We start from the raw sequence: 22,449 nt of genomic DNA, 5'->3' as shown, positions 1-22,449 counted from the left end.
ACGGAGCACAGGGTAATAGGGGTGCAAGAGATGGGGTGATGGGGACCCCCGGAGATGGAGCAGGGGGGCATAGAGGACCCCAAGGATGCTGGGGATGGAGCAATGGGGTGATGGAGATGCACAGGATGGAGCAATGGGGTATGCCAGGCCCCCCAGGGATGGAGCAGGGGGGCAGGGGGGACCCCAAGGATGCTGGGGATGGAGCAAGAAAGTGGCGAGGAGCCCCAGCGATGCAGGGGACAGAGGGGTGCGGTGATGGGGACACCCAGGGACACCACGCCCAGAGCAAGGGGACGACGGAGACTGCCAGGGATGGAGCAACGGGGGATGCAAAGGACCCCCCAGGGATGCAGCGGAGAGAGCGGTGGGGGTGACAGGGGCACCCAGGGACACGGCATCAAGCAGTGGAGCAGCAGGGACACCCGGGGGACACCGGGGACCCTCAGGGACCCCCTCACCTCTTTCCTGGCAGCCTCTGTGTCGGCCTCGCTCTCCGCCACCTTCTGCCTGAGGCCGAGGGCTTGGCGGCGGCTCTCCTCCTCCCGCTGCTCCTCCAGGGCCACCCGCGCCTGCAGCTCGCCCACCTCCTTGCTCCTCTTGCTGTTCTCGCTGTCCAGGTTCTTCAGCTGCCCAAGGAGGAGACGGGGACAGCTTAGGGACACCCCAAATTGGGGTGGGGGGGTGGACCCATCCTCTTCCTCCTCCTCACCTGCCGGCGCAGCTCCTGCAGCTCGCGGCGGGCGTCGAGGCGGGCGCGCTCCAGCTCCCGCGTGCTCGCCCGCAGCTCCGTCACCTCCCGCTCCGCCGCCGCCTGCCCGTCCTCCAGCAGCGCCAGCCGCTGCTCCTTCTCCTCGTTGGCACGTTTCAGGCTGCGGGAGGGGGGACAGGGCTGGTGTCACTCCCCCGGGGCCATCTCCCCATCCCCGAGCATCGCCCTGTCCTGAGCAACCCGCTCCATCCCCATCCAGGTATCCCCTCACCTTGGACACCCCCTCCCAGGCATCATCCCCCCAGGACAGCCCCCACCCTGAGCGCTGTCACCCCAAATGTCCCCTCCGTCCCCCAGCATCCCCCTCTAAGGTGCTGCCCCATCCCAAGTGCCTCTCGTCTCAAGCATTATCTGGACTGAGCATCCTGCTCTAGTGCGTCCCTCTGTCCCTGAGCAGCCCCTCGTCCCCAGACTTCCATCCTCATGTCCCAAGCATCACCATAACCCCAAGCATCACCCTCCAAGGCATCCAACACCCTAAATATCCCCTAACTTGAGCATCTTCTTATCCTGAGCATCAACCTGACCCTGAGCATCACCCCAACCCTGAGCATCACTCTCCAAGTTGCTGCATCAACCTGTGTAAGTCCCAACTCGGGCGTCCTCTTGTCCTGAACATCGCGCCCACCCTGAACATCGCCCTCCGAGGCATCGCACCATCTCCTGCATCTCCTACCTTGCGCATCCCCTTGTCCCAAGCATCAACACAACCCTGAGCATCACCCTCCAAGGCATCTCATCACCCCATATATCTCCTGACTTGAGCGTCCCCTTGTCTTGAGCATCAGCCTGACCCTAAACATCACCCCAACCCCAAGCATCGCATCATTCCCTGCGCCTCCCAACTTCAAGCCAGACATGAGGAAGAAGTTTTGCCCCTGAGGGTGGTGGGAGCCTGGCCCAGGTTGGCCAGAGAGGTGGTGGCTGAACCATCCCTGGAGACATCCCAGGCCAGGCTGGACGGGGCTCTGAGCAACCTGAGCTGGTGCAGATGTCCCTGCTCATGGCAGGGGGGGCACTGGGGGAGCTGGGGAGGGCCCTTCCACCCAAACCATCTGTGATTCTATGATTCTAGAGCATCCTCCTCTCCTCAGCATCCCTCTGACCCCAGCATCTCCCAACTTGAGCATCCCCTTGTCCCGGGCATCACCCTGACCCTGAGTACCACCCTCCGACTTGCTGCATCACCCCCTGCACCTCCCACCTTCCGCACCCGCTTGTCCCGAGCATCCCCCCGAGCACCCAAAACACGGCACCACCCCGAGCATCCCCCGCCCCTCACCTGATGCGCTCGCCCTCGGCGCGCCGCAGGGCCGCCCGCAGCTCCTCGTTGGAGCGCCGCAGGGCCTCCTTCTCCCGAGCCTCGTCCCCCAGCGCCCGCCGAGCCTCCTGCGTCTGCCGCCGCTGCTCCTCCCGGCCCTCCCGGCTCTCCCGGGCCTCCCGCTGCGCCTCCAGCAGCTCCCGCCGTCCCGCCGCCCGCGCCTCCGCCACCAGCCGCAGCTGCGCCCGCGCCTCCTCCGCCTGCACACGGGGTTTAGAGCGGGGGGTATATTTTTTTTTTGGGGGGTGGGAAAGGGTTTTTGTTGGGGATTCACCTCCCGGAGGGCACCGTCTCGTTGCTTGGCCGCTGCCGTCGCTTGGTCACGGAGATTTTTGATCTCCCGCTCGTGGGATGCTGCCGCCTCGTCTGCCTGAGCCCGCAGGGTGCGCAGCTCTGCAGTCAGGCTCTGTGGGGGGGACACAGAGGTTTGAGCCCCCCCCTGGAAGTGTGGGCGTCCCTGGGGGGATGTTGCAATGGGGATAGTGCAGGGATGGGGATGCAGGTGGTACCCGAGCAGCCCAAGTGCTGGGGGGGCTTGGAATGGCGAGATGAGGGGGTTTCAGCTGGGGGGGGTGCAAGAAGTGGGGTCATTGGGAAGGGCTCGAAATGGGGGGGGAGCCTCAAGCGTTGGGAGTTGCAATAGCGGGGGTGTCCAGGCATCAGGGTACTTGTAGTGATGGGATGGGGGGAACCCTCCAGCATGAAGGTTTGCAATGTAGGGGGGCATAGTAGACACTGAGACATGGGCATGTGCAATGGGGAAGGGGCTCAGGCATGGGGGGACCCACAGGGGATACCCAGACATGAGGGTTTGCAATGTGGGGGGGACAAGGGGGACACCTGGGCATGCCATGGGGGTGAATGCTTGGGCATGAGGACTTGCAACTCGGGGGAAGGGGAACCCTCAGACATTGAGGTTTGCAATGGGGGGGCACAGGGAACGACCAGGCATAGGGGTTTGAAATGGGGGGGGGAGCATAGATGACACCCAGGCATGGGGGGTTACAATGTGGGGGGACATGGGGGACACCCAGGCATGGGGGCTGCAAGGACAGGGGACACCTGGGCACAAGGGCTTGCAGTGGGGGACACATGGTGCTCTGTGCCATTCTGGGGGGGTTCCAGGACCCCCCCGCACACCCACCTGCGCCTTCTCCTGGTGCCCAACGACCTCTCGCCGCTGCTGCTCGAGCTCGGCCGTGGCCTCGGCCAGACTCCGCTGCAGCCCCCCCAGCGTCTCCGCCGCCGCCACCCGCTCCTGCTCCTGCAGCGCCAGCGCCTGGGGGGACACGCGGCTCAGCCCGGGGGGGACAGTGATGCTGGGACACGGGGGGACACCGGCGTCACCCACCTGCTGCTTCTCGCTCTCGCGCTGCCGCTGCGTCGCCACCAGCTCGGCCGCCAGCTCCTTGTGCTCCTGTGCCAGCCGGTCCCGCTCGGCCTCCAGCTCCTCCTGCCACCCCCCAAAAATCAACAGCGAACCCCCAAAAATCAGCATCGCACCTCGAAAATCAACGTTTCACCCCAAGAATCAGTGTTATACCCCAGGAATCAGCATTGCAGCCCAATGATCAGTATTGTACCAAAAATACTCACCCTTGAACCCCAAAAAACAGTAGAGCATCCCAAAAATCAGTGTTGTTCCCCAATAATCATCATTGCACGCCGACAATCAGCACTGCACCCCAAGAATCAACATTGCACCCCAAGAATCAGCATTGCATCCAAAGAATCAACCTTGCACCTCAGCAATCAGTATCGCATCCCAAAAATCAGCATTGTTTCCCACTTATAGTCACTGCACCCCAACAATCAGCATCGTGCCCTAAAAATCACCATTGCACCCCAGAGATCAGCATTGCAGCCCAACAACCAGCCTCGTATAGAAAAAAAAAAATCACCATCATGCCCCAAAAATCAGCATTGCACCCCAAAAATCCAGCACCCCGCCCCATGCCCACCTTCTCGCGCTGCAGGCGGTCCAGCTCGCCGCGGTGCGCCTCGCGGGCGCTCTGCAAAGCCACCGTCACCGCCGCCGTCTCGGCCGCCGCCACCGCCTGCTGCCGCGCCTGCAGCTCCTGCTCCCGCTCCAGCCGCGCGGCAGCCAGCTCCGCTATGGGGACAACCCCCCCGTCAGCGGGGACATCCACCCGTCAGGGGGGACACTCCCATGGTCAGTGGGGACACCCCTGGGAGGGTGGTGTGGGTGTGGGTTAAGTGACAGGAGCAGGGACACGGAGGAAATGCGGTGGCAGAGGGTTTGTTGTGAGCCTGTTGCAGGTGGGTGGGGATGAGGATGGAGATGGGGCTGAAGATGGGGACGGATGGTGATGGTGATGGAGAGGGATGGATGGGGATGAAAATGAAGACGAAAATGAAGATGAAGATGAAGATGGGGATGGATGAGGATGAAGAAGGGAATGGTTGAGAATGAAGGGAATGGTTGAGGATGCAGGGAACGGTTGAGGATGAAGATGGAGAGGAAGACAGGGATGGATGGGGATAAGGATTAGGATAGGGATGGGGATGAGAATAGGGATGGATAGGGATGAAGATGAGAAGGAACAGGGATGGATGGCGATGAAAATGCAGATGAGGATGAAGGTGGGGATGGATGAGGATGAAGAAGGGAATGGTTGAGCATGGAGATGGAGATGAAGACAGGGATAGATGGGAACAGAGATGAGGATGAAGATTGGGATGGATGGGGATGAGGACAGAGATGGGAATGGGGGTGAAGATGAGGGGGAATGGGGATGATGAAGAAGATAAGGATACATATTGAGGAAGACGGAGACTAAGATGAGGATGGATGAGGATAGACTGGGATGAGGATGAAGATGAGGAAGGCAATGGGGACAAGGACACATGGGGACAGTCCCCTCACCCTCCAGCGCCTCCTTGGCCTGGCGCAGGTCCCGGCCCTCGGCCTCCAGCTGCCGGTTGCAGGTGCCGAGCTCGGTGAGCTCCTGCTGCAGCTGGAAGATGCTGCTCTCCAGCCCCTCCTTCTCCGACCTGCCCAAATATCACCGGCCACGCTGCCGAAATCCAGCTCTGGGGGTGGGAGACACCCTCACCCCCCATCCCCAGCACCCACCTGAGCCCGGCTGCCTCCTGGGCCTGATCCTGGCCATGGCGCTGGGCGGCAGCGAGCTGGATGGCCAGGCTGGCCCCCTCCTTGGCCAAACCCTCGCGGGCCTGGCTGAGCCGCAGCAGCTCCCCCCGCAGCCGCTCCTGCTCCCCCCGTGCCTGCGCCAGCGCCTCGCCCGCCGCGCTCTGCTCCTGCACCGCCTGCCGGACACCCCCCAGTTACCCCAACCAGTTACCCCATGCAGCCACCATGGTCCTCCCAGTTACCCCACCCAGCCACCCAGTTTACCCCATGCATCCTCCCAGTTACACCATGCGTATGCGTGGTCCCCTCAGATGCCCCATGCATCCTCCCAGTTACGCCACACATCCAGCATGGTTCCTCCAGTTAGTTCATGCATCCTCCCAGTTAACCCTATGCACCCTCCCTGTTCCTCCCAAGTTACCCCACGCATCCTCCCATTTGCCTTATGCATCCCCACCTGCCTCTCCCAGTTGCCCCCTGCACCCTCCCAGTTACCCCTAGCACCCTTCCCATCCCTCCCAGTTGACCCATGCACCATCTCAGTTATCCCTAGAACCCTCCCAGTTGCCCCATGCCCCCTTCCCATCTCTCCAGTTGCCCTGTGCATCCTCCCCATCCCTCCCAGTTGCCTTGTTCACCCTCCCTGCCTCTCCCGATTGCCCCAAACACCCTCCCTACCCCTCCCAGTTCCCCCATGCCCTCTCTCCATCACCCCATGCCCCCTCCCAGTTCCCCCTCTTACCCACCTGGCCCAGGTGCTGCCGCAGCCGAAGCTGGTGCCCCCGCAGCCCCCGCAGCTGCTCCCGCAGCCCCCGGGACCCCTCCTGGGCCGCCCGCAGCCCCCGCTCCAGCCCCCGCCGCTCGGCCGCCCCCAGGCGCAGCCCCCGCTCCAGCCGCGCCCGCAGCCGCTCCAGCTCCCGGCCCAGCCGCTGCTCCCGGCTCCGCCCGCGCTCCCGCTCCGCTTCCAGCTGCTCCAGCCCCCGGCCCAGCTCCGAGCGCTCCCGGGCCAGTCCCGCCGCCAGCTCGCTGCTCCGGGCCAGGGCGTCCCGCAGCCGCGCTCGTTCCGCGTCCGCTCCGCGCTGTGCGGCCTGCAGCTGCCCGCAGCTCCCCTGCGCCTGGAGAGATAGGGGTAGATGTTCCCGCCCGGGAGGGGGTAGATGTTCCCGCCTGAGACGGGGTAGATGTTCCCGCCAGGGAGGGGGTAGATGTTCCTGCCCTGGAGACGTCCCAGGCCAGGTTGGACGGGGCTCCGAGCAACCTGAGCTGGTGAAGATGTCGCTGCTCATGGCAGGGGTGGCACTGGGGGAGCTGGGAAGGTCCCTTCAACCCAAACTGTTCTGTGATTCTAGGGAGAGTCAGGCTCTGCAGCACCCACCGTGGTGCCAACTGCACAGGGGGGCAATCCGGTGCTTGGGGGACACCTGCTGCAGGTCTTGAGCCTGTTGCTTAGGGGTTGCACCCAGCGCAGGGGTTGTACCTGCTGCATGGGGTTGCACACACTGCATGGGGTTGCATCCACTACATCGGGCTGCACACACTGCTTGGGCTGAGCCTGTTACTTAAGGCTTGCACTCGATGCAGGGGTTATACCTGCTGCCTGGAATTGTACCTGCTGCATGGGCTGAGTTTGTCACTTAGGGGTTGCACCTCGTGCAGGGGGTTGCACCCACTGCATGCGTTTGCACCCGCTGCCTGAGACTCCATCCTCTGCATGGGACTGCACCCGCTGCATAGGACTGCACCTGTTGCTCAGGGGTTGCATCTAGTGCATGGGGGTTGCACCCACTGCATGGGAGAGGTTGCACTCACTGCATGGGAGAGGTTGCACCCACTGCACAGTAGAGGCACCTGCTGCTTGGGGTTCACCCCCTGCATAAGAGTGCTTGCTGCGTAGGGGTACACCTGCTGCATGAGTGGGGGTTGCACCCACTGCAGGGAGGTTCAGGGGGTTGCAGGTGCACCCACCTTTTCCAGCGCCTCTGCCAGCACCTCCCGCTCGCTTCGAGCCACCTCGGCCTCCAGCGCCGCCCGGCTCAGCTCCTCCCGCAGCTCCAGCAGCTCCCGCTGCGCCCCGGCCCGCTGTGCCTCCAGCTCCTCCACCTGCTGCTGGCTGGGGGGGGCACCCACGGGGAGGGGGGGCTGCAGCACCCACTGTTTTGCAGCACCCACTTGGGGCAGGGGTTGCAGCACCCGCTATTTTGCAGCACCCTTTTGCAAGGGGGGTTTGCAGCACCCACTGAAGTTTTGCACCCACCCATTGAGGGGGTTACAGCACCTACCTTGGGGGGGTTCAGGGGACCCACTTGGGGGGGGTTGCAGGGGTCCCACTAAGATTTTGCAGCACCCACTTGGTGGGGGGGTGTAGCACCCAAAATAGGGGGGGGGATGATTCAAGGTGGCAGCACCCAGATACGGGGGGAGGTTGCAGGGGAACCCACAGGGATTTTGCAGCACCCATTTGGGGAGCGGGATGCTGCAGCACCCAATACCTTGCAGCACCCTGGGGGGTCAAAGCACCCTGGGGGGTTCACAGCACCCTGGGCGGGGTTCACAGCACCCACCTGCGCTCCAGCTGCTGGCGGGCGGCCTCGGCAGCACGGGCGGCCTCATCCCGCGCATCCTCCAGCTCCTCGCTGCGGCGCTGCAGCTGCACCCGCTCCTGCTGCAGGGCCCCCACCCGCTGCTGCTCCCCCCCCAGCGCCGCCTCCGCCTGCTGCAGCTCCCTGCCGGACGGACAGACGGACACGGCCGGGGGGTGGGAGGGCAGACAGACAGGGAGGCGCTCAGGGGTGGGTGCGCCAGGAGGCGTGTGAATGGATGGACCGATAGAGATGGATGTATAGGGATGGATGGACATGCAGATGTGCGGGGATGCGCAGGGACAGACAGACTGGCATGGTGAGGAAGGGAGGTACAGACAGACAGGCACGATGCAGTGGGTACGATGTGCAGGGAGGAACGCATGGACAAGTGGACAGGCCAAAACGCCCAAGGATGGACACATAGAGAGGGAAGGGTGTGCAGGGACAGATAGACAGGCCAGAGGGATGGATGGACAGACGGACAAGCCAGGATGTGTGGGGACAGACAGATATACAGAAACACATAGGGAAAGACGCAAAGGTCTGGACGGACGGACAGATGTGCCAGGGTGCGCAGGGACAGACAGACAGGCACGGGGACACAGGGAAAGACAAAAAGGGATGGACGGACAGACTGACCAGGGTGCAGAGGGATGGACGTGCAGGTACACACAGGTATGGAGAGGCAGACAGACAGGTCAGGATGCAGAGGGACACAAGGATGCACAGGGACAGATGGACACACATGGATGCAGGAACAGGGACAGCCACGCACAGACAGCCAGAGCTCAGGACAGACAGCCAGAGGCCAGGACAGACCAACAGAGCTCAGGACAGACAGATGGAGCTTAGGGACAGAGGGATGGAGCTCAGGACAGACAGGCAGAGCTCAGGAGAGACGGACAGAGCTTGGGACAGAGAGACGAAGCTCAGGACAGACAGGCAGAGCTCAGGACAGACGGACAGAGCTTGGAACAGATGCATGGAGCTCAGGACAGACAGACAGAGCTTGGGACAGAAAGGCAGAGGTCAGGACAGACGGACAGAGCTTGGAACAGATGAATGGAGCTCAGGACAGACAGACGGAGCACGGGACAGAGAGATGGAGCTCTGGATGGAAAGACAGAGCTTGGGACAGATGGACAGAGCTTGAGACAGACGGCCGGAGCTCAGGACGGACAGACGGCCGGCCGGTACCTGCGCAGGCCCTCGGCCTCGGCGCTGAGCTGCTCCAGCCGCCGCTCCAGGGTCCCCACCCGCCTCTCGCTGTCCCCCAGCTCCTGCCGCAGGGTGCCGGCCTCCTCCCGCCCGGCCTCCGCCTGGCCCCGCGCCTCCTGGGGGGACAAACAGGGGGGATCAGCCTTCATCATCGTCATCCTCAGCATCGGCATCCTCCTCCCGCAGCCCCCCCGGGCTCACCTGCAGCTGGATGTGGCGGCGGCACAGGGCGGCGTGAACGGCGGCGGTGGCAGCGCTGGGTGAGAGGGGACACGGCGGGGATGCCGGGGGGGACGGTGGGTGCTCGGGGTCGTCCGCCAGCACCGCCTGCGAGGGGACGGGGGACACCCCAGGTCACCCAGGGGAAACTGAGGCAGGGAGGGGGAAACTGAGGCGAGGAGGGGGGGAAACCAACTGTGACCTGGGTGACATCCTGCAGCGTCTGCCGGAGCAGCTCCACCTCCGCGCGCAGAGCCTCCACCTCCGCCAGCGACGGCTCCTGGGCACGCGAGGTCTCCTGCAAACCCCCCGAGGTGGCATCGGGCACAACCGGTGCACACTGGGCATTATAGCCAGGCATGCGTTGTGCATCGCAGCCCAGCATGCGTCACACCCTGACATGCATCGTGCATCATGCCTGGGCAGGCATTGCACCCTGGCATGCATCAGACATCGTGCTCTAGTGTGCATTATGCCTTGGCGTGCATTGTACAACATACCCTGGTGTGCAATGCACCCCAGCGTGCATCATGCATTGCGCCGTGGTGTGCACCATGCCCTGGTGGGTGGAATTTGGCATGCAGCATGCCCTGGTACGTGCTGTGCTGCAGCATGTAACATCTGGGATGTGCAGCCTGGTTCCAGCATGCATTGTGCATTGCATCCAAGCATGCACCGCACTCGGGCATGCATCATGCATCACACCCCAGCACGAACCATGCATTGTACCCCAGTGTGCAGCATGCATTGTGCTCCTGCATGCATCACACACTGGTGCGCATTGTGCATCACGGTCTAGCATGCATCACGGCTTGGCAAGCATCATGCACCGCGCCCTGGCGTGCCTCGTGGCTTGGCATGCATTGTGCACTGCAGCTGGGCGTGCATCCTGCCTCACTGTGCATTGTGCGCAGCTGCTGGGCATGCACTGTGTGCATCATGCATTGCAGCTGTGCACTGTGCACCCTGCCTCACTGTGCATCGTGCACGGCTGCTGGGCACGGACTGTGTGCATTGTGCATTGCAGCTGTGCATTGTGCACCCTGCCTCACTGTGCATCGTGCGCAGCTGCTGGGCATGCACTGTGTGCATCGTGCATTGCAGCTGTGCACTGTGCACCCTGCCTCACTGTGCATTGTGCACGTCTGCTGGGCATGCACTGTATGCATCGTGCATTGCAGCTGTGCATTGTGCACCTTGTCTCACTGTGCATCGTGCGCAGCTGCTGGGCATGCACTGTGTGCATCGTGCATTGCAGCTGTGCACTGTGCACCCTGCCCCGCTGTGCATCATGCACGGCTGCTGGGCATGCACTGTGCACCTGCGTGCATCGTGCATTGCAGCTGTGCATTGTGCACCCTGCCGTGCTGTGCGTCGTGCAGCACGCCTTAGCCTGCACAGTGCCTCAGTGCACGTCCCTGCACGCCCAGGCCGGGCCCCCGCACCCCACCTCACATCTCCTCACCCCCTGCACCCACCAGTTTTTGCAGCTGCAGCGTCAGCGCCTCCACCGCCCGCTCCTTCTCCCCGTCCTCCACCCGCAGCCGCTCCAGCGCCGCCGCCAGCTCCGCCAGCCTGCAGCAGGACACGGGCAGCACCGCAGCCCCTCTGACACACCCCCCCACCAAAAAAATAACCCCCAGCCCTACTACCTGGTGCTGAGAGCGGCTTTCTCCAGGTCGGCGTCCCGCGCCGCCAGCTGTTCCTCCAGCTGTGCCAGCCGCATCGCCTGCTTCTCCTGCGCGGCGCCCGCCTGGCTCTCGGCCAGCCGCAGGTTGGCTGCCAGGTGCAGGCAGGCGGCGTGCGCAGCCCTGCCCGTGCGCGACGCCTCGTGCCGCAGCTCCGACAGGTCCCTGCCGGGGGACACGCGGGATTGGGGACCCGCTGGTGCTCGGGGACATCCGGAGACACCCCCCGGACTGACACCACTGACCTCTCGGTGGTGGCTTTCATGTCCCCAAAGTGGCGCCTGAAGGCCACCACCTGCCTCCAGAGGCTGAGCAGGCGGCTGTGCTCGCTGCTGAAGTAGCTGTTGAAGGACTGGTGGGAGGCAGTGACATTAGTCCTGGCCATGGTCCCATCTCTGTCCCCCAGGCAGCATCCCCGCCTCCCCTGGTCCCCCATTCCTCTCCCTTTGATCCCAAAATCTCCAGGTAAAACCCCCACGTCCGCACCCATCACCCCCTCGGTGCTCTGCAGCCAGCACCCCCTCCCCAATTCCCTCCCACCCTGTGTGGAGAAGGACGGGAGACACATCCCTCTGCCTCGTGTCACCCTCCCACCACGTGCCACTTCCTCTGCCCCCCTAAATTCTTCTCTGTGCATCATCCCCCACGGCCCCGCATCCCTCCCGGCGCTCCTGCATCCCTTTCCATGCTGCATCCCTGCATCCCTCTGCCTTGTGTCCCCTTCCCATCACATGCTGCATCCCCAGCATCCCCAAATTCTTCTCCATGCAACATCCCCTGTGGACCTGCATCCCTCCTAGTGCTCCTGCATCCCTCCCAGTCATTCCTCATCTCTCCTGGTGGTCCTGCATCCCTTGCTGTGCTGCATCCCCACATCCCTCTGCCTCATATCCCCTTCCCATCACATGCTGCATCCCCTGTATCCCCGAATTCTTGTCTGTGTAACGCTCCCCATGGTCCTGTATCCCTCTTGGTTGCCCTGCATCCCTCCCAGTGATCCTGCATCCCTTCCTACCAGCCCCACATCCCCTTCCCATCACATCCTGCACGCCCTGTACCCCCAAATTCTTTTCCATGCAACATCTCCCACAGCCCCACATCCCTCCTGGTCCTCCTGCATCCCTCCCAGTGCTCCTTCATCCCTCCCCGCATCCCTCCACCTCGCGTCCCTCTCCCCTCCACCCCCTTTCCTGCTCCCTGTCACATCCCCAGCACCCCCCACATCCCGGGGTCCCCCCAAACCTCCTCCTCGCGCCTCCACTCCGCCTCCCGCTGCTCCAGCTCATCCCGTGCCCGCGCCCAGTCGGCCGTCAGCTTGCGGATGTCCTCGCTCAGCGCCGCGTTGGCCACGTTGGCTTGTTCCAGCTGCTCCCGCAGCATCGAGTTCACCTGCACCAGGCTGCTGCTCCTGGGATGGGGGGGTCACAGAGGGAGCATCAACCAAGCGGGGGTCCCGCAGCTCCGCCGGGATCCCCCGCTCACCTCTGCTGCTCCTCTTCCAGCCGGATCAGGGCGTTCTCCAGCTCGTTGCTGCTCTCCTCCTCCGGCTGCGAGCCGCTCACATCCAGCTGGCTCTGCAGGGGGGGGCAGCCCGGTCACCATCACCCCAATTTGGGTTGGGGTTAGTTCAGGGGACCCCCCTCCCCAAAAACCAGCGCTCACCGTCAGCCTCTCCTGCTCCAGCTCCGTCGCCTTCTCCAGCAGCTGCTGCTCCACTTCGCCGCATTTCTTCTTATACTGCAACACCTGGGTGGAGAGGATGGGGTGGGTGACACCACAGGGGGGATCCCCAAAATGTCCCCGTGCCCCCTGGGAAGGATTTACCTTGGCTTGGAGCTTCTGCACCAGCTGGGCTTGCCGCTGCTGGCCCTCCTGGTACGCCTGCAGCTTGCGCTTGTAGGCGGCTTGTTCCTCCTCCAGCAGCCGCCGCAGCTCGATGTTGTGCTGCGCCAGGCTCCGGCTCTCCGCCGCTTCCCGCTCGCCCGTCTCCAGCCGCAGGGTTTGCTCCAGCTGGGAATTTTTTGGAGGGGGGGATGTAGGAGATGCTGGGACACCCCCCACCCCACGCATGGGGGTGCTAAACCTGCCCCCCAGCACCCGCTGAGCATCGTCCGGCTTCGCTCGTGACACCCTGTCCCAGGCGAAGGTGATCCTGCAGCAAACCCCCACACCAGCAAAGCTGGGATCCCCCCCACATTCTGCATCCCCCGCCTCTTTGCATGCACAGGCTGGGAATAAACATGAAAATCTGGGTGTGTTTTTAAAAATAACCCAACTTTGAACCAGGGGGTTCAGCAAAGCCCCAGCCTGACTTGCTGATGGGAAAAGCATCGTCAGGCTCAGTGGTGGTGACGCCCCTTGGGGTATTTTCCCGATATTTGCGCTTTTTTTGTAAATAACCAGGCACAAACAGGGGCTGCCCCCCCCAAAAAACCCAGTGACCCCTTGATTTGGGTCTCCCCATCACGCAGGAGCCACGTTCAGCCTCTGGCCGCTGCCCAAAGCCCTTTTTAATTCCCCTGTTGCCACGGCAAGGGGATGCGAAGGCGAGCAATGCCGACCGGGTGGGGGGGTCCCCGCTTCCCGAAAAGCAGCGGAATAAATAAAATAGGGATGGGGGGGGTGAGATGCTTTGTGCATCCCGCAGGACAAGCCCTGGCAAGTCAGGACAGGTCCGGACACGGCACCAAAATTCCCATCACCGAGACGTTGCAAGATGCCGCTCCAAGCACGCGGCATGCAAAGGTTATGGCTCACATCGCCTTGATTTTGGGGTTAAAACGGGTGGGTTTGGGTGAGCCCTACCCGCTCGCTGATGGCGTTGTACTTGATGGCCAGCTCATCGCGCTCGGCCCGGCTCTGCGCCAGCAAGTCCTCGACGCGCGACAGCTCCTGCTGCAGGATGCGGTTCTCCTCCTGGAGGGACAGCAGCGAGGACATGGCCCCCGCCACGGCCGCTGCGGGACGGGGACCAGGCTCAGCGCGGCTCTGCCACGGGGACACGGTCCCAGGATGGGGACATAGTCCCCAGATGGGGATCTGGCTCCAGGATGGGGACATGGCCCTGGGATGGAGATCTGGCTCCAGGGTGGGGATCCCACCCTGGGATGGGGACATGGCTCTGGGATGGGGACACTGCCCTGGGACAGGGACACAGTCTCTAGGATGGGGACAAGGTCCCTTGGATGAGGACACAGCCCTGGGATGGGGACACAGTCCCTGGGATGGGGACACAGTCCCAGGATGGGGATCCCACCCTGGGATGGGGACACTGCCCTGGGATCAGCACATGGTCCCCGGCATGGGGACATGGCCCTGGGATGGGGATCCCATCCTGGGATGGGGACACGGTCCAGTGATAGGGACATGGCTCCAGGATCGAGACACAGCTCTGGGATGGAGACACAGTCCTGGGATGGGAACACAGTCCCGGGATGGGGACACAGTCCCGGGATGGGGACACAGTCCCGGGATGGGGACACAGTCCTGGGATGGGGACACAGTCCCGGGATGGGGACACAGTCCTGGGATGGGAACACAGTCCTGGGATGGGGACACAGTCCCGGGATGGGGACACAGTCCCGGGATGGGGACACAGTCCCGGGATGGGGACACAGTCCTGGGATGGGGACACAGTCCCGGGATGGGGACACAGTCCCGGGATGGGGACACAGTCCTGGGATGGGGACATGATGCCCTTTGCAGCCAAGAGCCGCTTTGTTCCTCCAGCGGGGAAGGGCCTGGGCTGAGCCTTCCCCACGCACGCAGTCGAAGCCACAAAAAGCATTTTCACCCTCCCTCCACAGCTGCAAATATTTCACCCTGCACAACTTAAACATGCAGAGCGACACAGTTTGCAACCACAAAACCACGACAGATTTGCAGTTGCAATCACATAGCTGCTGCAAATTGGCATTCATGGTGACAAAACCCCTGCAAATTTGTGTTTGCAAGGACAAAACTGCTGCAGATCTGCAGCTGAAATCACGAAACTGCTGCAAAGTTCCATTTGCAACCACAAATCCACTACAGATTTGCAGTTGCAATCACGCAGCTGCTGCAAATTGGCATTTGCGGTGACAAACCGCCTGCAAATTTGTGTTTGCAATAACAAAACTCCTGCAGATTTGCAGTTGCAATCACAAAACTGCTGCAAATGTGTGTTTGCAACCACAAACCCACTCCAGACTTACAGCTACAATCACAAAACTGCTTCAGGTTTATAGTTGCAACCACATAACTGTTGCGAATCTGTGTCTGAAACTGCAAAACTGCTGCAGATTCACAGTTGCTACCACAAAACTGCTGCAAATTTATGTTTGTGACTGCGAGATCCCTGGAAATTTGTGTTTGCAATTACAAAACCGCTGCAGATTTGCAGTTGCAATCACAAAACTGCTGGAAATTTGCATTTGCGGTGACCCCCCCCGTCCCCCAAATTTGTGTTTGCAATTACAAAACCGCTGCAGATTTGCAGCTGCACTCACAAAACTGCTGCAAATTTGCATTTGTCGTGACAACACGGCCGCGGACCTATGGCTGCCATCACGAACCCGCTGCGAATTTGCGTTTTCAACGACAAGCCCGCCGCAGACCTGCACTTTTCCATCGCAAAAATCCCATTTGCACTCGCAAAACCCGCTCCCCAAGCGCCTTTTTGCACCCGCCAACCTGCCACCCCCCGCCGTAGCTGCTCCCGCGAGAGCAGCCGCCAATTCCCGCTGTGACAAGGGGGGGGGACACGCAGGGACGGGGACACCCAGGGACGGGGACACCCAGGGACAGGGACACCCAGGGACAGGGACACCCACCTCAGCCACAGCCTCAGGGTCACTCATGGGCTCCGCCGAGCCCCTCGCGCCCCCCTCGCCGCGGCCTTTTTGCTCCAAAAACCCCCTTTTTTGGCGATTTTTGCGGCTCCCTTGTGTGGCCTGCGAGCGGAAAGCGGATGCGTGGTCGGGATTAGCCCGAAATCCTGGTTTTTTCCCCTCCCTGCGTGACGGCGGGAGCGGGGACCCTCCTCTTCCTGGTCACCTCGGGGGTCCCCGATGCCTCCGGTGACACCGCGAGCGGCCGCATTTTAACACCCACCCCCCAAAAATACCGCCGAATATTCCGAATATTGCCCCCCAGTCCGGCCCAGCAGGGCTTTGTGAGTAAAACCAGGGCTTTGTAAATCGAAACGACCAACTCTTGGGGAGAGAGGAACGAGGAAAAATAAAGGAAAACGTTAAAAAATAGCAATTTCCGGAGCTTTTCCGTGCCCAAAATGGGAGGAAATGTCCTTACTTTGCGGCGCTGGGCCCCCCCCAGGGCAGGACGGTCCTGGTTCCACCGGGGAAAGCAGCTTCTTGGCGAGAGTCAACCAGCCCTTTCGTTAAATCCCAGCTCTCGTTAAGCTCATTAACGCCCAGGGGTTTGTTCTGGCACGAAAATCTCCGGGGAGGAGCGTCCCAGGGTGGGTTAAACCCCCCTGGGATGGAGCTGGGGCAATAAATTTTACCCTCTGGGGTAACTAAGGGCTTTTTGCCCCCACCCCGGCAGGAAAAGCTGCTGGAAAATCCAGAATTTGAGCTCAAAATTCCTTGTGCTGTTGCTGGGGGGGGGGGGGGTGAATAAATGGGGGGTCCCACTCACCACTGTCTCCCCAAACCTGCCCCCAGGAATTCACCTTCCTCCCCCAGAGAGCCACAAATTAACGGCGAGGGGGGGAAATTAAGAATTTAGGGCTCCTCGGATCCCTCAGCCCAAGCGGGAGCTGCCTCCAGGTCCCCCCAGGCTTCAGGGATGGAAAAAAATTGGATTTTTTCCCCCCATTTCTGTCCTTACCTTCCCCTCCCGGAGTCCTTCACGCCCCGTAAAGCCTCTCGCTAAGCAACACGCGTCTGTTGTGCTTCGCCGTCCGTCTCCTCGACACGGGTGAGGAGGGGAAAAAAACCCCACAAAACCGCTTTTCCAAACCCGGCCCGGCCCCTCCAAGCCCATGCTGGGGGTAAAAAAAAAAAAAAAAAAAAAAAAAAAAAAAGTCATATTTGGCACCAAAACCCATTTTATTGTTCATTTTGAAGTGTTACAGCTCTCACTCGCCAAGCTCTGAAACCCAAATACTTGTCATCCAGTTGGGAAATGGAAATAATAAAAAGCCGAGACGCTGAAAAATAAAAAAATAAGCAGGATTCTGTGCACTGAAAGGCATTAATATAAATAGGTAAGAAAATATTTATTTGTTTAAAGAGGAATCTCAAGCCCAGCTCTGTCACGGACACCGACTCCGTTCTGTCCTTCATGGCTTATATCGCTTCATAAAACGTCCATGGAAAGAAGTAAAAAAAATATCTGGCTTCAAAATAGAGGTGAAAAAATTCTTCCCGGAGTAAAAAAATGAGGAATTTCAGCATCCAAATGCAGCGGTTCAGCTCCTCACCTCCCACGATTTATATTTAAATGCTCCGAATAAAATCAGGGCGACGTCGAGTGTGGCATTTGTCCGGATTTTGCAGGTGAGATGTTCACCAGGAGGACGCTCCCCACTGAGAGGAGGATTTAACCAGCCCAAACATGCGAGAAGAAAGCGGAGAAGTCTCCGAGGAGGCTCTAATCGTATAAAATATTACCGAAAATTACCTTAAATTGGGGCAGTGTTGCAAGCGAGAGGCCTCCCGCTCGTTATTAACGAGAGGTGATGAAGCTGACGGGGTTTTTATTGCAAAAAGGTGAAGCCTCGGAGGTTTTGCTGCGCTCCAGGTGGAAAATAAAACACCCCTGATGTGGAGGGCGCTGGTGTGGAGTGTTTTAAGGCACGTTTTTGTTGATCTCCAGCATTTATTTCAGCATTTCGATGCGTGGGGGGGATTTAAGGGCAGGAGTGGGGTGTCCCCGAGCCCCCGCTTTGGTCCTGAGGGAATCGCGCCGATCCCAGTAGCCGGGTCAGAACTGGACCCAGCCCGTGTTTGCCTGAGTCTGGGTAGAATTTGACCTGGGGAGGGGGAAAAAAAGGGGGGAAAAAAGAGGTTTTAGACACTAGAAGGGGCTGCGGGATGCGAGGAGGGAGCTGGGCAGCCAGAAATGGGGGCTCTGGGGTCACCCCGCTGACCTGCAAACGCGGGGAATTTGAGTCAAAGCTGCTTTTAAATCCCAAAGGAGCCGCTTTTAAATCCCCAAAGGGCATTTGGACAGAGCGATACCCCCACCCCAGTGGGATTTTTCAGGAAAACCAGCAGGATTTGGTGCAGACGGGGGGTTTTTAACCACACACAAACCCCCCACAGCCTCACCCCGAAGCTTTGGCGAAGTCTCCCCAGACGTCTGCGGCGGCCGGAGCTGCAGCGGGTTGCGGCCAGGCCAGGAGGGCGTCTGTCAGCAGCCAGAAAAATCAGAAAAAAACCCCAAGAAACAAAAACCAAACACCAGGAGTTATTTCCCACTCTTATTCCCAGATTCCCCGCTCTGCTTACCCAATTTTCATGGATAAAACCGAGCCTAAAAAGCTTTAGGGCCGTCGCTGCATGACCACAGACCTGTGATGGGGGTGCCCGGGAGCGGGGCAGAGAGTGAAGACGGACGCTCTCCGGACGGACAAACCGACGCAGATTTTCCCCCCGGGGGTGGTGGGAGCAAGCTCAGGCCCCCGGGACCCACGGGACGTGGTCTGGCGTTCCCCACCCCTCCTTCTTTTTTCTTCATATTCTGCAAGGAGAGAGGAAAACATGGGTGGTATCACGTTTAAATTCAGAGCCGGAGCACAATTCCTCCCAGACGCGGCTCACATGAAGCCAACTCGCTTTATTTTGCAGAAAAAAGGCTGCCGCGCTGTAATGTCTTGCTGCTCGTGCAGCAAAAATGGTCAAACTGAGGATGTTTTTTACCCGCAAATCCCCACCACAAACCCACAAACCCGGTTCTGTAACCAGGAACTGTTAAAACCACTCTGCAAATCATGAGCTCCACGCTGGGCTCTCCCCTGCACGGGGATTTCAGGGAAAAGCTGCTGCTTCCTCTTGTGCCACGCACGCGAAATGCCAGGAGTGGATTTAGTCAGAAAAAAACCCCTCACCGCAATGTTGAGCTTGATGGTTTGTCCCTCCTTGAAGCCCAGATCCAGTTTGGGTCCCTGCTCGGGGTTCTCGGCCTGCCTGGCCAGCTCGCTCTGCTGCCTCACCCACCTGTGGGGATTAAATACGTAAAAAATGAGATGTCAATCACCAGCCTGAGGCTCCGCCAGACAAATCCTGCCCCAGATCAGCCCCTCAACCTGGAAGCAAATATTTAAAGGCGCTGGATGTGAGCTGAGAGCTCGCCAGACAGAGCAACGTGCTATAGGCAGCACTAGGGGATGATTCTTGGTCTCTGCTCCCCAGGATCAAGCGCCAGGACCAGAGGAAACGGCCTCAAGTTACGCCAGGGGAGGTTGAGGTTGGATCTGGGGAACAATTTCTTCCCCAAAGGGCTGTCGGGCATTGGAACAGGCTGCCCAGGGCAGTGCTGGAGTCACCATCCCTGGAGGGGTTGGACAGACGGACATGAGGTTCTCAGGACATGGGGCAGTGCCAGGGGTGGGGAACAGTTGGACTCGATGAGCTTGAGGGGCTTTTCCAACCAAAATGATTCTGTGATTCCAACCAGCAGCAGCGTCCCAACCCCTCAGGAGCAGCCCCTTAGCGGTGGCACGTGAGGAAATGAAAAGGAATTAAGGAATTTGCTAAATTTTGGACTGGGAAGCCCAGTTTGGGAGCCTGCTGGGAAATACCTGAGCAAAGCAGAGCTGCCTGCACAAAGGCCGCGCAGAGAAACGGGTGTTTCTGCCTCTTCACACCATGCATGCTTGCTCACACACAACAGGAGCTCGCAGCTTCCTCTCCCCCAACCGCAAAAACCAGAAAATTGAGCCAAGAGGACACAGGGAGAGGCACAAACTCACTTAAAATGGTCCTGGAGAGCCACATTGAAGTCAAAAGCGTCTCCTCGGTCGACGAAGCCGACTCCAATGAAAGCTCGGCGGCCTGGGGAAGGAGGAAGAGAAGGCTGGAATCACAAAGCAGTGGAGGAAGGGGAAGGGGACGCCCCATCCCACACACCCTCTTGCCTGCCGCCTCCTCCGGAGACGCAGATATGGGACTGAAGAAACCTTCAGCTTGTTGGGTGCAAGTACAGGCTTAGTAAAACCAGTTTTTAAATTAATATAAGTGAGTCGAAGCAGAGGTCAGCATCATGGTGACGATTGTTCATACAGAGGTGTCCTCACACTAACACCGAGCAGCAAAATCAAATTGCTTTTATTCCTAGCGAAGGATGGAGTGAGGCTGGTGCGCGGGAGTGAAATAATTCACCCCTTTGCCACCATACGCAGGGAATATTTAGCACTTGAAAGCGAGAATCCTTCACAAATCAGAGCAGCGAGGGCACCAAAGACTTTCTGGGGTGATTCCCCCAGCTCGTCCCTCGCGCATCCCAACGTACCGTTCCCGTCCTCAATGCGGATGACGAAATATCGGCTGGAGTCAGTGACACTCTCCACAGCGATGCCGGGGAACTGCTCCACCGGCGCCTGGGCAAAAAGCTCTCCTGAAAAAAAAAAAGAAACGAGAGTGGGTTAACTGCAGGGCACAGCGTCTCTGCATCATCTTCCTCCCCACAAAGGGGCTGTCGCTTCCCTCCTCCTCCTCCTCCTCACCCGAGGTCTTGTCCTCCAGCTTGATGAAGGCGACCTTGCCTTTGGCCGTGATGCGCAGCCTCCCGCTCCACGCCGGCTGGTCCAGCTGCCACTCTGCAGCTCTGGAGAAAGAGGAAACGGTGACCGAGGTCTGAGCCGCCTCTCATGCCCCAGACAAGGCCACCGATCTATTTTAACGTCCCTGTAACAAGTCATGGAGCTCGTTTGCTCGACTCCCCTCATTAACGGTACCATGAGAACCCACTTGCACCTGTGCTCGCTGTGGAAGGAGGTGGATTTGTCACACCTCTCATTTCACCCCAAACCAGCCGGGCCCCCTGCAAAACCAGGCGTCAGGTCCCAGAGGGGAGCAGGCAAGAATTGCACAAGAGGTTTCGCTTCCCTTTCCACGGGATCTCCAGCTCGAAAGCAGATTCTCGGAGGTGCTGCATTAGCTACAGCCTGGCTGTGCCACAGCAGCCTTTGGTCGGGACTGACAGGAGAGGAGCCCCAAAACACGGGGGGAATGGGGAAACCCTGCTGGGGGCTGGGATGGGGGACAGAGATCACAGAACCATTTTGGTTGGAAAAGCCCCTCAAGATCATCGAGTCCAACCGTTCCCCACCCCTGGCACTGCCCCATGTCCTGAGAACCTCATGTCCGTCTGTCCAACCCCACCAGGGATGGTGACTCCAGCACTGCCCTGGGCAGCCTGTTCCAATGCCCCACAGCCCTTTGGGGAAGAAATTGGTCCCCAGATCCAACCTCAACCTCCCCTGGTGCAACTTGAGGCCGTTTCCTCTGCTCCTGGCGCTTGTTCCTGGGGAGCAGAGCCCGACCCCCCCTGGCTCCAAGCTCCTTTCAGGCAGGTCAGAGATCAGAAGGTCTCCCCTCAGCTCCTGTTCTCCAGCTGAACCCCCAGCTCCCTCAGCCGCTCCCATCACCCTTGTGCTCCAGCCCCTCACCAGCTCCGTTCCCTTCTCTCAACTCGCTCCAGACCTCGCTGGCCCCGCACACCCCGTGGGGAGGGGACGCAAACACCCCAAGGTGCGGGGACCCCACGGGGAGAGGCCAAACCCCCCATGTCAGACCCTGTGGGAGGGAGGGAACCGCCGCCACGGAGCCCCAAGCGGGGCAGAAACACCCCCCAAATGGGACAGGCCCCGCGGGAGAGGCGCAGGCCCCACCTGTAGCCGCGGTTGGAGGCCCGCGGCGGCAGCCGGTAAACGTGAACCGCCGGTTTCACGCACAGAACCGCCTCGTATTCCTCCTCCGCAGCCGCCATGGCCGCCATCGCGGCGGAACTCCGCCCGCCGCCGCTCTGGCCCCCGCCTCGGTGGTACCGCCCGCCTCCATGGTCCCGCCCCCTTTCCCCAGGAGGGGCGGAAGGGAGCGGAGGGCCTTTAGCACTCGCTGCCCGCGGCGCCCCCTGGCGGGTGGGAGGGTCCGCTGCAGGACGGTGGTCAGTAAAATTGACTTTTATTTCCTTATTTCACATTTAAAAAATATATTAAAAATGAGAATTAAAAGGGAGTCAGCGCCTGTGGGAGCTTCCAGCGCACCCTGACTCCTCACCTCAGTTGGATGCACCTCGACAGCCTCTGCCCAACTTTTCTGGGGGTTATAGAGCACAGTACAGGAGCAGGAATGCCAGCACATCACAAAAAAAATAAATAAAAATAATAAAATTAAATAATTTTTTTTTTTCCCTCCACGGCAAGAAGCAGCACAGGCACAGCTCACAGCCACATCTGTGGTCAGAAACCACATCTCCCCTCTGAGCGCTGCCACTGCCCACCCTCCTTGGACCACATCTCCCCAGTGAGCCTAAAAATGGGGGAAAAATCCCCCTTTTTGGGTAAATACCAGCACGATTATGGCCAAACG

General features: G+C 60.2%; 2 protein-coding genes across 3 annotated transcripts in view; both read right to left on the bottom strand.

The window, feature by feature from the left end:
- Positions 1-16,054, bottom strand: part of CROCC (ciliary rootlet coiled-coil, rootletin) — a 29,843-nt gene extending 13,789 nt beyond the window's left edge. The window contains 25 exon segments of the mRNA XM_065649951.1: positions 459-626; positions 710-869; positions 2,052-2,290; positions 2,365-2,496; positions 3,235-3,369; positions 3,442-3,543; positions 4,052-4,203; positions 4,978-5,105; positions 5,188-5,381; positions 5,952-6,320; positions 7,171-7,315; positions 7,767-7,915; positions 8,912-9,121; positions 9,207-9,332; positions 9,427-9,522; positions 10,703-10,799; positions 10,877-11,077; positions 11,158-11,264; positions 12,155-12,320; positions 12,395-12,486; positions 12,575-12,658; positions 12,737-12,922; positions 13,718-13,869; positions 15,724-15,843; positions 16,004-16,054. Of these exon segments, the coding sequence (XP_065506023.1) occupies positions 459-626; positions 710-869; positions 2,052-2,290; positions 2,365-2,496; positions 3,235-3,369; positions 3,442-3,543; positions 4,052-4,203; positions 4,978-5,105; positions 5,188-5,381; positions 5,952-6,320; positions 7,171-7,315; positions 7,767-7,915; positions 8,912-9,121; positions 9,207-9,332; positions 9,427-9,522; positions 10,703-10,799; positions 10,877-11,077; positions 11,158-11,264; positions 12,155-12,320; positions 12,395-12,486; positions 12,575-12,658; positions 12,737-12,922; positions 13,718-13,852 (3,573 nt within the window). The 5' untranslated portion in view covers positions 13,853-13,869; positions 15,724-15,843; positions 16,004-16,054.
- A 742-nt stretch (positions 16,055-16,796) lies between these two features.
- Positions 16,797-21,959, bottom strand: NECAP2 (NECAP endocytosis associated 2). 2 transcript variants are annotated; one of them, XR_010607447.1, is made up of 9 exons: positions 21,750-21,959; positions 20,583-20,683; positions 20,369-20,473; positions 19,830-19,911; positions 18,966-19,074; positions 18,430-18,598; positions 18,187-18,265; positions 17,537-17,888; positions 16,797-16,898 (listed from the first exon to the last, which is right to left on the bottom strand). XR_010607447.1 is itself a non-coding variant. In XM_065650026.1 (8 exons), exons 1-8 carry the CDS (start codon positions 21,854-21,856, stop codon positions 17,840-17,842), a joined length of 801 nt encoding a protein of 266 aa, XP_065506098.1. In that variant the 5' UTR covers positions 21,857-21,959; the 3' UTR covers positions 16,944-17,839. The 2 variants fall into 2 exon arrangements, 1 of the variants encoding a protein (XP_065506098.1); XM_065650026.1 differs by lacking the exon at positions 16,797-16,898 and having other exon boundaries at positions 16,944-17,888.
- Between the last annotated feature and the right edge of the window lie 490 nt (positions 21,960-22,449).

Source organism: Caloenas nicobarica, chromosome 22, assembly GCF_036013445.1.
Source record: "Caloenas nicobarica isolate bCalNic1 chromosome 22, bCalNic1.hap1, whole genome shotgun sequence".
In the NCBI taxonomy this organism is placed as follows: domain Eukaryota; kingdom Metazoa; phylum Chordata; class Aves; order Columbiformes; family Columbidae; genus Caloenas; species Caloenas nicobarica.
This window is presented reverse-complemented; position numbering and strand designations above follow the sequence as displayed.

Coding starts and splice junctions, on each gene's coding strand:
- NECAP2 (XM_065650026.1), bottom strand. CDS start 21,856: ATGGCGGCCATGGCGGCTGCGGAGGAGGAATACGAGGCGGTTCTGTGC. Junction 18,599..18,965: donor CCATCAAGCTCAACATTGCG/GTGAGGGGTTTT, acceptor CTCTCCTTGCAG/AATATGAAGAAAAAAGAAGG. Junction 17,889..18,186: donor GACTTCGCCAAAGCTTCGGG/GTGAGGCTGTGG, acceptor CCCCCTCCCCAG/GTCAAATTCTACCCAGACTC.